The 14,536-nt window shown below is 43.4% G+C and overlaps 2 protein-coding genes across 2 annotated transcripts; one reads left to right on the plus strand and one right to left on the minus strand.

Annotated features, from left to right (window-relative positions):
- The first annotated feature begins 2,201 nt into the window (after positions 1-2,201).
- Positions 2,202-8,957, plus strand: LOC123116380 (putative wall-associated receptor kinase-like 16). The gene is made up of 4 exons (XM_044537344.1): positions 2,202-2,642; positions 5,850-6,291; positions 6,402-6,566; positions 7,644-8,957. Exons 1-4 carry the CDS (start codon positions 2,202-2,204, stop codon positions 8,816-8,818), a joined length of 2,223 nt encoding a protein of 740 aa, XP_044393279.1. The 3' UTR covers positions 8,819-8,957.
- Positions 8,958-9,103: 146 nt separating this feature from the next.
- On the minus strand, positions 9,104-14,112 carry LOC123112363 (putative BPI/LBP family protein At1g04970). Its single transcript, XM_044533327.1, has 6 exons — positions 13,561-14,112; positions 12,589-12,728; positions 12,059-12,413; positions 11,684-11,932; positions 10,028-10,153; positions 9,104-9,629 (listed from the first exon to the last, which is right to left on the minus strand). Exons 1-6 carry the CDS (start codon positions 13,954-13,956, stop codon positions 9,384-9,386), a joined length of 1,512 nt encoding a protein of 503 aa, XP_044389262.1. The 5' UTR covers positions 13,957-14,112; the 3' UTR covers positions 9,104-9,383.
- Positions 14,113-14,536: the final 424 nt, after the last annotated feature.

Raw genomic sequence — 14,536 nt, forward strand, 5'->3', positions numbered from 1 at the left:
CATACAGAAGCAAAAAAAACGCACTGAGAATCAACTCTTTTTGTGTGTGTGGAGAGTACTAAGAACCAATCTATAGTTGGATGGTTATGAGGGTGGTTGGACCCTCAGTCCACCAAGGATCAAATTCCATGTTTGACATTTGTGTGTTTTATTAAGGCGGAATATTCCTTTAGTGCCTATTGGGAGACGACGTTGCTCTCAATATACCGAGGCAACTGTTGTCAATCTTAAGACACATCGGCTCGGTCTTTCAAAGATGCTCATAGGATGGCGAGGGGTGATACCAGGATTTTAATTTGAAGCGGCACTCATCAACACCAGTCCATCTTGGCAAAAGTGGGATTGCAGGAATTTTCCCAAGTATAATTATGCACCTAGAAAGGTCAATTTCTCCTCTCAAACAAAAGAAGAAAGAAAGCTCAATTTCTCTAAGGCTGAACCAAGTAATTACATCAACCATTGGTCACTATAGTTTCCATTATTTTTGTTAGATGGTTTAAGTCTCCCCTTGCAGGCAAAGGTGTGTCTTCAACATGTCACACTCAGGCTATCTCAGCCAGAAAGGTTCTCTTTTGTATGGGCATGAAAATTACGGCAAGACACCAGTAAAGGGTCTGGTTTATACTACAACATGTAATGTAATAAAAATGTCTCTTAACATCTGCCAAAGGAAGTGCTTCACTTTTAGAGGCAAACAAGTTTCATAGCCCCTAAGCTATGTCCCGGGTCGGCCTTGCGTGAGCTTGGCCTATAGGGATTTGACAGTGAATTTTCGCGAGGCAGTGAGCTTCCACGAGACGAAGTCACTTCTCGAGACTCGAGGAGAGCACAATACTATCAAGCCTAGCAGCCAGCGAGTCCCAACTCGCTGGTTTAGCCGATGAGAACGTTCGACGAAAAGTGATCATCGGAGGGGGAGGAGCTAAGCGCCTAAGCTACCGTAACGTCGGGTCAGTTGGCATACAGTTCCTACTTCCTGGTGAGACATCCAGAGCGGGTCGCGCCATCCTGCAGTCACACATCAAACCAAAAGCGAATGAATTTGCCGTTTTGAACCTCAAACTTTGCCCCCAAGGCAAACACCAGCTTGAACGCTTGAATCCCATTCCAAAACGCAGAGCCGCGCACATTGGATTCGAAAAAGGACCCGGTTGGGAGTTATTTGGCCTTCAACAGGTCTGCCCATAGACCTTGTGCGTTGTGAGACAGCTTCCAAATCCACTTGGTCACTACATGAACTTTCTTAGTATCTACATATACGAATCTACTCCCTCCGTTCCTAAATAGTTGTCTTTCTAGAGATTTCAACAAGTGACTACATACGAAGCAAAATGAGTGAATCTACACTTTAAAATAATATACATATGTATGTGGTAGTCCATTGAAATCTCTAAAAAGACAAAAAATTAGGAACGGAGGGAGTATTACACTTTCAGATCAGTACTTATGTTATACTTCAACTTTGAATACATTATGTCCCCTAGTGCCTAAATATATATATATGCTTCCTTCTATCAATATAGTAAAAATTAGCTTCCACCTAATAGTCCAATTTTCAATGGGAAAATCAAGATGCATGCTTCATGACATCGTACAGAATGCATCAAATCATGGAAGCATCCACATGGTTCAGTTAAACATAGCCAATGTCTAAAGTCTAAATGCAGACCTAGTCAGGCCGATGTCTTCCTCTTCCTCTGACGGATGCATTGGCCATCCCATGAAGCATTAGCTTGAAACGGCGCCACCTTGCCGTCAGCATGTCTCACTCAGGCTACCTCACCCAGAGATGTCGCTTTAAACTCTTCATACGTTGGCCTGCAAGCTACCATAAGACGACAGGAAATGCCATCTCTTTTATACTGCACCCTTGGACACGGTCCTCTGAATCACCCAATGGCACCGGCTGGCCGGGTTAAACAACGCCAGAAGAAATACCGCCCTCCACACAGGGTGGTAATAAAGACTCGGTGGTGAGTTTGGTGACATGACCTTTACACAACTTGCAATCAAGTCTATAAAGTCAAGTATTCGTTCCTATTTACCTATGTCTTTACAACCTCTGCTACAGCAGAAATTTCCTCTCATTCAGAAACTGTTAGTGTTCATCTGTTTAGTTGTAGCACCACGGTAGCACCATGGTCATCAGCTAGGAGCTCAGGAGCATACGTCCACAGTCCACACCAACCCGTTCACCGGCGATGACGAAGCTGGGGTTTCTTCTTTCTGGCTATATTTTCCTCAGCCTTTTAGGGATTTGGGTGGTGGCCACGGCCGTTGTACCGGCAGGCCATCGTCCCGGCTGCCCGGCGAAGTGCGGTGACGTCGACATCCCGTTCCCGTTCGGTATCCGCGAGCAGTGCGCGTTGCACAACGGCTTTAAGCTGAACTGCACGACCGTGGAAGGTGTCAAGAAGCCTCTCTGGTGGGATGTCGAGGTGGCTAAGATCTCCTTGGCTAATGGCACGGCCACGATGAATACCAAGGCGATTTCGCGGCAGTGCTATTTCCCAGCCAATCGCACTATGAGGTACCGAAATGCATGGTTGAACCTCACCGAGACACCTTTCTGGATATCGGAGGTGGATAATACAGTTGTCGTCATCGGGTGCAATACTCTCGCTTATATGATGAGCTCTTCTGTAAGTACCTTTTTGTAGAACTCTTCTGTAAGTACTTGAACTGATCGGGGTGAAAATGTTCGGAGAATCAGGCTTTTAAAAATTAATTTCCAGGGTGCAAAACCTGCCCGGAACAACTGTTTATAATAACCAGGCAAATGAGAAATGACATGCTAACTTAAAAAAAATACTAAACCTTTTATGCGATGTTTTAGAAATGACATGTTAACATTCAGCTCAGAGAAGGCTTTGTTTTGTTTTGGTCTTCGGCAAAGTGAGATACCTTCACGTTGTGTGGGCCGATAGCTTCCATGTCTTCGGTCTCTTTAAGCCTCGTTTACACCCTTGAGGTGTTCTCACCGTCGTGAGCAACAATAGCCCCAAAAAATTCCAGTAATTAACTCTAATCTTTATCTCTTTGTAAGTGACCTTTCGGTTCCTAGTATACCTGATGTAGGTCAGGATCATCTGCCAAATCGATTAAGAAAAGTTTGCAATCATTCTATTTTCACGGCATCAAGTATCTCAAATGTGTATCCCCCGCAAACCTCCACTATTTGGCCTCCGATTTTATTTTAATAGCAATTATAGTTGACATAGACGAAACACTCCTAAAAACTCTTGTGGTTCTCTCATTTCAATTTTTTTTGACCCCCGGAACCGTACAACAATAGTTCTACGGTATATTTTCAAATTTCCCCCGAGACTAGCATAAAGAGTGATGTCATGCCCCTTCCTCACATTGCCGTTGTGACGATCATGGATAGCCACCATTCTTTGATGGAGGTGAAGTTGCTCCAAGCGTCAATGTTGACATGCATAAGCCCAAGCCAAGCTTTCACCTCATTCCAGTTCGTCGAGCTTTAGGGTGGCCTTCAAGAAGTTAACCTAAATGAAGAGACCAGTGCCGAGATTACATGGAAGCTCATGGTTTGGAGGAATAGGGCTCCGCCAAATGTGTGTGTGTGTGGTGGGGGGGGGGGGGGGGCTTATCATCCATGATCGTGTTTGGGCGGCCCACTGGGTTGCATAGAAGAGGTTGGAAAAAAATTATATATTCTATATCTAAATAGTTAGCCTCGACTAACATATTTCTCAACATGTATAAAAGGCCCGAGTGTGGTTTTTGTGCACCCACGCATATTGCACCCCTGGTGCACCCATGATTAAAAACTTAGCAAAACATTTTTAAAAATCTGAAATTTTATGGATGTGATTATAACCAAATGTTTTAGGTGCTTGCAAAATTTGGTGGTGAAATAACATCCGAGGAGCTCTGTACAAAAAGAATTTGTTGAAAACATGTGAACAGTAACTTGGGTGCAGGGCATCATTTGTATTTCATTTTGTATGGAGATCATTTGATGTTTTTTGGTGACCAAACTTTGCAAGCTCCTAAAACATCCACGAAGTTTCAGAATTTTTTGATTCTTTTTTCTATTTTTTTAAATTTACTATTCACTCAGTGGGTGCACCGAAGTTGGATGCAGTCTCTACTTTTCCGAAAGGCCCACCTCAACATGCAGCAATACATAGGAAAAAAATGTCACCTCAAAATGCAAACATGCACGATAATTTTCTATTATAATATTTATGTTTATTAACAATAATCAAACAAGCAAATAATTTGTATTTTCAGTTTTGATTGAAATATATTACAAAAAAGATCTGCAACAGCGTGCGAGGTATCGTCTAGATCCCCACTAACATATTTTTCTCAACATGCAACTATGTCAGCTTAACATACAATCATGCATGAGAAAAGACCTACCACAACATGCAACTATGTATGCCAAAAGGTTCAAATGCTTTAATTATATTATGCTACTTAATTCAATAAATACTTAATAATTATATGCATTTTAATTATATTATGCTATTATATTCAATAAGTACTATATAATTATAGAATAATTTATTATATGTATTTTTACTTTTCAGCTATGTTATTAATGGAAATATTCATGTTTTTGTAACCAAATATCATTGAAATATATGGCAACCACTATTATCGACGTTGTAGTTTCTGTTTCTATTGTGTTTGATAGGCCTCTTGGTGCTTTTGTATATCTTGTAGTGCTTTAGACCTAGTTTAGATAGGTGTGGTGTGTCCTTTGTACACGTTCTCATCCGGTTTCCCTTCAATAAACTGAACACTTTCAGCTATTGGCTTCTTCTGCAGTCGAATTTTAGTTGTTCTCGCGGTAACTAAAATAAAAACTAAGTAGTTTATCCCACTAACATATTTATCTCAATCGTACAACTAGGCCACCTGAATATCCAATCATGCATGGAAAAAGGCTCATCTCAACAAGCAACCATGCATGCAAAAAGGCTCAGATATTTAAATTATATTATACTCCATCCGTCCCATAATATAAGAGCATAGTATTCCTTATATTAAATGAATACTTTATAATTATACAATAATTATATGTACAATTATATTATGCTACTTATATTCAATAAATACTTATAATTATAGAATAATCAATTGCATGTTATTTTTTACTTTTAGCCTTATAGCATCTATCCAAATATTCATGTTTATATAATCAAATATCACTAAAATATATTGCATCCAATCATGCATGGAAAAAGGGTCACCTCAACATGCAACCATGGAAAAAGAATCAAATATTTTAATTATATTATGCCACTTATATTCAATAAATAATTTATAATCATACCATATACATTTCATTAGTTTACGATACTTATATTCAATAAATAATTTATAATTATTCAAGAATTATATATAATTTAATTATATTTTGCTAGCCATATTTAATAAATAATTTATAATTAAATTGATATTATGTGTATTTTAGTTATATTTTGCTAGTCATATTCAATAGATACTTCATAAGTATACAATAATTATATGTATTTTTACTTTTGGCCTTCTTTTTTTAATCCTAGTATTCATGTTTATACAACCAAATATCACTGAAATGTATCCAAACCAATTCCCATAGCAACACATGGGGTATCTTCTAATTGTGGCATATTCTCTTCAAGTGTAGATATCCATACAACTTCTTGTTAAACACCCTTGCAGAAAACAGCTTCTTGTTAAACTCCAGTTCATTCGGGCTATTCCAATAAGGTCTCAGCTAGAACTTCCACCAGTTATAATATAAAATAAAATTAAGACATAGGACATTATCCCCTCACTAGTAGTGTAAGTTTGGCTCAAGACTTCACATATACATTTTCCACGTGCAGTATGTAATAGGTTGCGTCTCCACCTGCGAGGGCGCACCCCTGGAGGATGGTACATGTTCTGGCGCCGGTTGCTGCCAAGCCGATGTCCCGAAAGGCATACAGTATTATAATGGCTATTTCAACGAAAACTACAACACCACAAAGACTTCACAAGGCATCACCTGCAGCTACATAACAGTGATGGAAAAGGCAGCTTTCAGATTCAAAACTAGCTATGTCAAATCCACAATGTTTTACGATACACACAAGGGCAAAGTTCCCATTGTCTTGAACTGGCAAATAGCAGAATTAGCTTGTGAGGACGCTAAGAAGAACACGAGTTCCTACGCATGTGTCAGCAGCCACAGTGTGTGTGTCGATTCCACCACCCACAAGCCAGGTTATCGCTGCAATTGCTCTGAGGGGTACGAAGGCAATCCTTACATCGCGGATGGATGCCGGGGTAGGTTCCTTCCCTTTTGCTTCCTTGTGCATTGACATGAGACTTCACCATAAGAATCAATTGTATACACTGTTTAGCAATTCTAACTACAAACAATTGTTTGGTTCCAGATATCGACGAGTGCCGGCGTCTTGTCAATCCTTGCGGCGACGGTATATGCGAGAACACGCCGGGAAACTACAGCTGCTCATGCTACCTAGGGAATTATATGACGAATGGCGTTTGTGTGCCAATTCAAAAAAAGCCTTCCCGTTTTCAGGCAATGCCTGTTGTAGGTAAGTTCGTGTGTACCAACATGATAGCCTTATTCATTTTCTTTAGATTTAGAAGCAAGCCATGTTTGGCCCAATTTCTAGTCTCTCCGTTCGCAAATACTCCCTCCGTCCGGAAATACTTGTCGTAGGAATGGATGCATTTAGGTGTATTTTAGTTTTAGATGCATTCATTTATATTCATTTTCCAACAAGTATTTCCGGTCGGAGGGAGTATATATGATCGTTTTTTTTACCAATCAAACATTTTAAAGTTCGATCATCACTACTGAGAAGTTTACGAATCATTGATAACATAGAATTGATAGTACTAGATAGAACATACTAATATAATGCATAGTTGTTTTATTTGAAAAAAACATATTTTCATACAAAAAATTGCATTTGTTGGGTTTAGTCCCACATTGATTGTGGGGGGAGACATAACACGACTTATAAGGGCGGGGGTGTCCCCTCCTAATAGGCTAGTCTTTTGGGAGGAGAGGGCCCAAGGCCTGTCATAAGTCGGTGTTGCTCTCCGGTTGGGCCTGGTTGACGCATGTGGGTTGGAAACGCTGGTGATAGCGGACCCGGGATTGCGTAACAATTGGTATCAGAGCCCAGGTGCCCGGAATGAATCTCGGTAGACTCACGGGTGGTCGGTCATGGTTGGTGGGCTGGAAACGCTGATGTTAGCGGGCCCATGGATGACCGATGTGTGAGGGGGAGATTGTTGGGTTTAGTCCCACATCGATTGTGGGGGGAGACATAACACGACTTATAAGGGCGGGGGTGTCCCCTCCTAATAGGCTAGTCTTTTGGGGGGGAGAGGGCCCAAGGCCTGTCATAAGTCGGTGTTGCTCTCCGGTTGGGCCTAGTTGACGCATGTGGGTCGGAAACGCTGGTGTAGCGGACCCGGGATTGTGTAACAGCATTAATTATGATGACCAAAATGGTCATGTGTGTATATTCAAAACGATATACATGTGCCAGAGGTGGGAGTAATTGATGCTTTTCAATTTCTCTTCAACAATACATAATACTTTTAAGTGGTCACTACTCATGGAAATTAATTCATTGTTGAACAACTACCTCGTGTAGGTGCAAGTGTGGGACTTGTTGTCCTTGTGATTGTTGTAGCCTGTGCATGCTTGATCCAAGAGAGAAGAAAGCTACGGAATATGAAACTGGCCTACTTTCGGCAGCATGGTGGCACGATATTATTTGAAGAGATGAAGTCACAGCAATGCAATGCATTCAAAATCTTCTCAGAAGAAGAATTGCAGCAAGCCACAAACAGGTTCAGTGAAAAACAAGTCATTGGTCGGGGAGGCCATGGAACTGTCTACAAGGGGCTTCTCAAGAGTAATGTTGAAGTAGCAGTCAAGAGATGCATGACGATTGACGAGCAACACAAGAAAGAGTTCGGGAAAGAAATGCTGATACTGGCCCAGATCAACCATAGAAATGTGGTGAAGCTCCTCGGATGTTGCCTGGAGGTGGAAGTCCCCATGCTGGTGTACGAGTTCGTCCCAAATGGCACGCTCTTTGACCTCATCCACGGCAACCATGGCTGGCGCATATCCTTGGCCACTCGCTTGGGCATCGCTCATGACTCTGCCGAGGCACTCTCCTACCTGCATTCGGGGGCTTCGACTCCGATCCTCCATGGTGATGTTAAATCTTCCAACATCCTTCTCGACGATAACCACAAAGCTAAAGTCTCCGACTTTGGCGCCTCCATCCTTGCACCAACCGACGAGTCACAGTTTGTCACACTGGTGCAAGGAACTTGTGGGTACCTCGACCCGGAATACATGCAAACATGTCAGTTGACAGACAAGAGTGACGTGTACAGCTTTGGTGTTGTTCTTCTGGAGCTGCTCACATGCAAGAAGCCATTTAATCTCGATGCCCTTGGGCAGGAGAAGAGCCTATCGATCATGTTTATGTCTGCGATGAAAGAGAATAGGCTTGAGGTTATCTTGGATGATGGGATCAAGGGCGAGGACAGCATGGAGATTCTTGAAGAGATCGCGGAGCTGGCAAAGCATTGTTTGGAGATGTCCGGTGAGAACAGGCCCTCAATGAAGGAAGTCGCAGAGAAGCTCGATAGGCTGAGGAAGGTGATGCATCATCCATGGGTGCAACAGAACCCTGAAGAGATGGAAAGCTTACTTGGGGAACCCTCGGCAATGGCCCACTCGACGATTGTCAGTGATCAGTATTTCAGCATCGAGAAGAAAGCTGTGACAAATCTGCAATCAGGGCGTTGAGTAATCGCACCTAGTTGTTTTGTATCAAAACAAACTATCTATTTGTATATGTATACGTTATCTATTTCTCATTATCTTTGTCAATTGTACTGGGACTTTGGATCGTATTATAGTTGACCGAACAACATTACGATCACAAACAGCTACTCCCTCCGTTCGGAATTACTTGTCGCAGAAATGGATGTATCTAGATGTATTTTAGTTCTAGATACATTCATTTCCGAGACAAGTAATTCCGAACGGAGGGAGTACGTATGATGCCTGTCCAAATGGAAGAACTGCAGATACATCAAGAGTAGAAACCATCAACTAATTCTCCAGTATAAAACCTAGTGTTACAGCAGGTTCAGACTGTTGTCACATACCAGATTCATGGAAATATTTACATTTACAAAGTTACAGCTGTGGTTATTTACAGATTTTCATCAAGGGGTGATTATTTACAGACTACAACCTTTACAGACTACAACCGATGCCGGACCTTAGTTTATACTAATTGTTTATACAACCGATGCCAGACTACAACAGATACAATTAATGAAATAGCTCCACAACGTACATTAGTTTATACTAATTGTTTCATGGTGACTGCCGGATCTTTGTTGACTGATCCAACGACCTGCTTTATTCCAGATCTATTCATTGGTTCGATGAAGGAAACATCAGAGCTAACGATTATGCTTGAGTATGAAGTGAGGATATACGCATCTCTGATGACGAAGCCCTTGATGATAGGCAACGGGAAACCTTGTCCAAGATACGAGTTCACGTAGGGCACGAACAAATTTTTCAGGACGATACGTATCAGACTCTGACAATTTAACAGGATTAGCATCAGTTCAGAGTATCAGAACTCCAGAAGGAAAGAAACGATCTTCAAATAAGTAAAGTAAAACTAGGTATAATGAAATATGAGTGCGGCTCCATTAGTAACCATTGGTTTTTCTTGTCGCGTCAGGTTTAAGGACATCTCTGAAGGCATTTTCTGTTATAAAATGGTGTTCCTTCAATTACTTAGCATCACATAACCTTTCATAAAAATGCCAGATATCTTACTAGATTTGAGGTAGCAATTTCCCAGCTCATCTCAGTGCTAGCATTTAGATAGGAATCTCCCCTGCTACATCTTACTAAAGGTGCATTTGGGTGCAATTAAAGGCCCCTACCACCGGGAGACAAAAAAACTGAAAATGCCGAGGCAAAAATTACCTGCACTATACCAGTATGAAGTTTGCCAATGTCGCTCCACTTCAAGTCGAACGAGAAATAATTTAACTCAATCTTTCCAACAAGATTATTCCCAGAAACACTTGCATGTCCAGAGACAGCAACTGACTGAAAAAGCAATATGTAATTACAATAAGAATAACAGTAAGAGATTGAGAAAGATGCATATGTTTTCATGGAGATACAAACTTCCAATTATCCAGTACACAATAACAGTAAATCATTGAATGGAATGTTGATTGTTGAGCATATCAAACAGCAAAGTTTACTTTAGTTCAGTTTGATCATGTGAGATTTGAAATATTGAGAGCCTGAAGCATGGGCCGGCCGTGCGGATGCCCACGGTGGACACTGCCACGTCAACTGGCGTAAGGTTTGCCGGCCGCTGGAATATGGCGGCCTTGGCATACGGGACCTCGAGCGCACGGGGCTATCGCTTCGGCTGCGCTGGCTATGGCTCACGCGCACGGACACTAATCGAGCCTGGCAGGGGCTGGACATGCAATTTACGACGGAGGAGCGCACGCTCTTTTACGCCTCCACGACCATGGCCATTGGAGACGGCAGGACAGCCCTGTTCTGGGAGGATCGCTGGCTGGGCGGCCAATCCGTCCGCGAGCTTGCGCCTAGGCTTCTCAAGTGCATCCCCAAGCAAAGGCAAAAATCTAGAACGATGGCGGAGGCCCTGGCCGGCAATAGTTGGGCGCGTGACATCCACGGCCTGCTAGGCCTCCCAGAGATTGGACAGTACCTTCAGCTCTGGCACTTAGTGCAACATGTCGAGCTGTCCAATGAGCCGGACAGGCTGCTCTGGAGCTGGACAGCCAGCGGCGTCTACACCGCCCAGTCTTGCTACCGGGCAACTTTCCAGGGTGCGACGGGCTGCCACTCCTGGAAGCTCATCTGGAGGAGCTGGGCACCGCCCAAGGTGAAGTTCTTCCACTGGCTGGCATGTCAAGATCGCTGCTGGACCGCGGAGAGACTCGCACGCCGTGGCCTGCAACATCACCCGCGGTGCCTTCTGTGCGATCAGGAACCGGAGACGATCGGGCATCTGATGCTCACATGTCCATTCACTAAGCAGACATGGCAGGAGGTCTTATCTTGGCTGCGTTTGCCGGCGCCGGCGCCCGAGCACGACGGCTCGCTCATGGATTGGTGGCTGCGCGCAAAGGAATCCACACCGCCAACGCTCCGCAAGGCGCTCAAATCTGTGGCACTTTTGGTGCCGTGGATGGTCTGGAAGCATAGAAATGCGTGTGTTTTCGACCATGTGAACCCATCGCTAAACGAGCTTGTAGACAGGATCAAAGACGAGACCAGATGTTGGGCAAAGGCTGGAGCTCAGGGGCTCAGGGTCGTTTTGCCATCATCCTGGGACGTGCACTGAGCCTCTGTTGTCTGTATGAACAAACCGCCTCCTAGGAGGATGTAAATACCCCCCCTTTTCAATGCAATGAAACGCAAAGGCCATTTGCGTTTTCTCGAAAAAAAGAGCCTGAAGCAACATAGAAAGGTACTGTACTTTAATACCACCAGATGGTGCATATGAATTGTCAGTTCACCCCAATGGACCTTTCATAAATTGAACAACTAGGATAGGAACACACAAAATCAGTGAAGAAGAAAAAAACTCACCAGTGATATGCATGCAACTGGAACTATATCATCAGAACCCAATACATTTACTATGACATCTAAGTCCACTGTGGTATCAATTCTACCCACATTAATCCTCACAGAGGGAGGTGATATAGCAGAAATGTTCAGCAGCATATCCTTGTTTGGATATTTACGGTACAACCTTGGAATCAAAAACCTCCAGCTAGCAGTGTTCAAAAGAAACTGATCGGAAACCTTGTCTACCATATATTGTAGTAAACCAGCCTGAGTGACAAAAGTAATCACGTCAATCAGAATAGGCTCATTGGTAAGTAGTCGATAAGAATTTTATTCTTTTGAAAGATGAAGAGAAAAAGAACAAGTTTACAATGATAAATAGTCATAGTATACCTTGAAGTAGAGAGCTGAAACAGAGTTGAAAACATCTTCGTCCAATGAAATCCACAGCATGTTTGAAGAGCTGCCAAGAGGTTGTGCAAGTTTGGTATCACCAAAATGCATGTCACTCTGAGGAGCAGCTTTATCAGATGGAATAAATAGTCCATCTATATCAAACTCAACAGAAGAACTACTGAAGCGTGGGTCATTAATAAATGTCACATTCATAGCAGCAACTCTATCAACATAAATTTCCTTTGGAAGACCTCCTAGGAAAAGGTCGAGCTTCGATGCACCCTCCACTATTTTGTTCGTAATCGCATTTTCCACAGATGATCTGATATGATTGCTAAAAGCGTCTATGAATCTACAAAAAGTAAGAGGATACATCAACTGATGTGGGTTGAATAACATCTCACTAAAATTCGTTTGAAAAGAAAACCCTAGTTCACTTCAGATATATACACAAGAATTTTATATAGAAAAACCCTGCTCAAAGAGTTGAGAAAGTATTCACAAATATGGAATTGTGAACCACGTACCCTTGATAAAACCAAGAGGATCCTCCATTCAGTGTTATGTCCAAGTCTTTCATATAACAGCCACATTCCATAACAAATAGTTTGAGCGATCCATTTTCATTCTTCAGACCCATGGAAACCCCAACGTCCATTCCTTCAACCTTCGTGAAAAGGATTCATGAATACACCTTGTACCTTCTTCCATATACATGTCAAGTCTACTACTAAAAAGTTAAAAAGGTAAAGGATGTGTAACTATCACATATGTCGCACCACAATGAACAAAAACAAAGGTGTAAGGTCTGACATGCTAAGAACACTTCCAAGTAAATGTAAAACTTACATACATAAAGCTGCAATTGTTTGCAAAAAAAAGCATGCAATGTGAATCCAGGTAATTAGTTGCTTGTCCAAATAAAAGTAACTCACTTTTGTCCTTGTCCAAATGAACAACAAGCTTATCATCAGATCAAAATGATTTTTAACACATATGACATTCTAAGTTACTGAAATGCTGTTTAGTTGCTTGCTTCTGTCTAGGTGTATAGCCACATTTAATTCCTATGAATTTTTACGAGTTAGATTCTAAATCGTAAGCTCACAAACCACACTGTGCTAAAATGCCATATGCTGATCTGATCAACCGCGCAGGCTGACCAAATTGAAGCCTAAGTAGAAAATCATGCTGCTATCAATAGGTAGCCAAGCTATGAGTATTGTTTCGATTGAAGCTTATGTAAAACAATCATGCTGCACTAATAGGTAGGCAAAATATCATTAGCCCATAAAATACTTTGTACTACTGAATAATACACATAGACACCCATGTACTTACTGAAGAGATGAAAATTTCATTACAGCCCATGTATATATGAATTAGTTCTCAGATAACTAAGTTCACGTCTATTCTTGAGGATGCGATTACTTATACTTCTGAGCATTATTAACACCTCATGAACCAATCTAATGCCTGAAGCCCGTCGGTCGCATTACCTGAATCGAAGCATTCCCACTGTCAGAGATCTCGACGAACCAGGAGCTGTACGAGTAGCTCCACTCCATGGTGAGGTTGACGCTGGACAGGGACGCGGCCACCACGACCCCCGTGTCCCCGGCGGCGACGGTGGAGTTGGCGACTGCCACGCCGCCGAGCACGATGCGGGAGGCGACCGTGCGGACGGCGCCGATGATGGGGATGCTCACGGACCGCTCGATGTCGGGGACGCTCAGCTGCGCGAGGGTGTCGGCGGCTCGGGGCACGAGCAGGTCCTTGGCGAAGTCGAGGCCGGACTGGGAGATGACGGCGGAGATGTGCGGCGAGGCGGCGGCGGGGGAGGGGGTGGAGAATAGGAGGGTGGCGATGAGGAGGAGGAGGAGACGGGTGGCCATGGCGGAGAGAGAGGGGCTGATGTTCGTCGTCGTGGTGGTGGTGGCGGCGGCGGAAGTGGGTGGCGTCGGGGAGAAGAAGACACGCGCGGCGGAGGGGGGGGAGCTTGCGAGCTCGCGACGGCTTTGACCGGCCGCGTCTTCAGTGAGGAGTGATTGGGGTTTGCCAGTGTTGACGTGGCGCAAACGTGGCTCGGTTGGCGACATACAAAACCGCAATTCACACGTTTCTGGTCTCCAACTAAACTTGTTCGCGCTTTGCCGTGCCATTCTTCTTCTTCTTCTCCGGTTCAGTCGTCCTTGAAAATCTACGCTTAGAGTATCTCCACTAGTCCCCCCCCAAGAGGCCCTTTTCTCTCACTTTTGCACCGTCGGCGGTGAAAAAAATCTCCACTCACGCCCCCAGGATCACTTTTTCCGCCGGTTTCCTGTAATTTTAGCGCCGGCAGTCCCGATCGGAACCCAGTCGGCGACTTGTTAATGCATGCAAAGGCCCACATGCAGCCGGGCCCGGATGGGATGCCGTCCATCGTGTATAAAAAGCATTGGTATTTTATGGGGGGTCGAGTTGTGGATGAGGTCC

Source organism: Triticum aestivum, chromosome 5B (assembly GCF_018294505.1).
Source record: "Triticum aestivum cultivar Chinese Spring chromosome 5B, IWGSC CS RefSeq v2.1, whole genome shotgun sequence".
Taxonomy (NCBI): Eukaryota; Viridiplantae; Streptophyta; class Magnoliopsida; order Poales; family Poaceae; genus Triticum; species Triticum aestivum.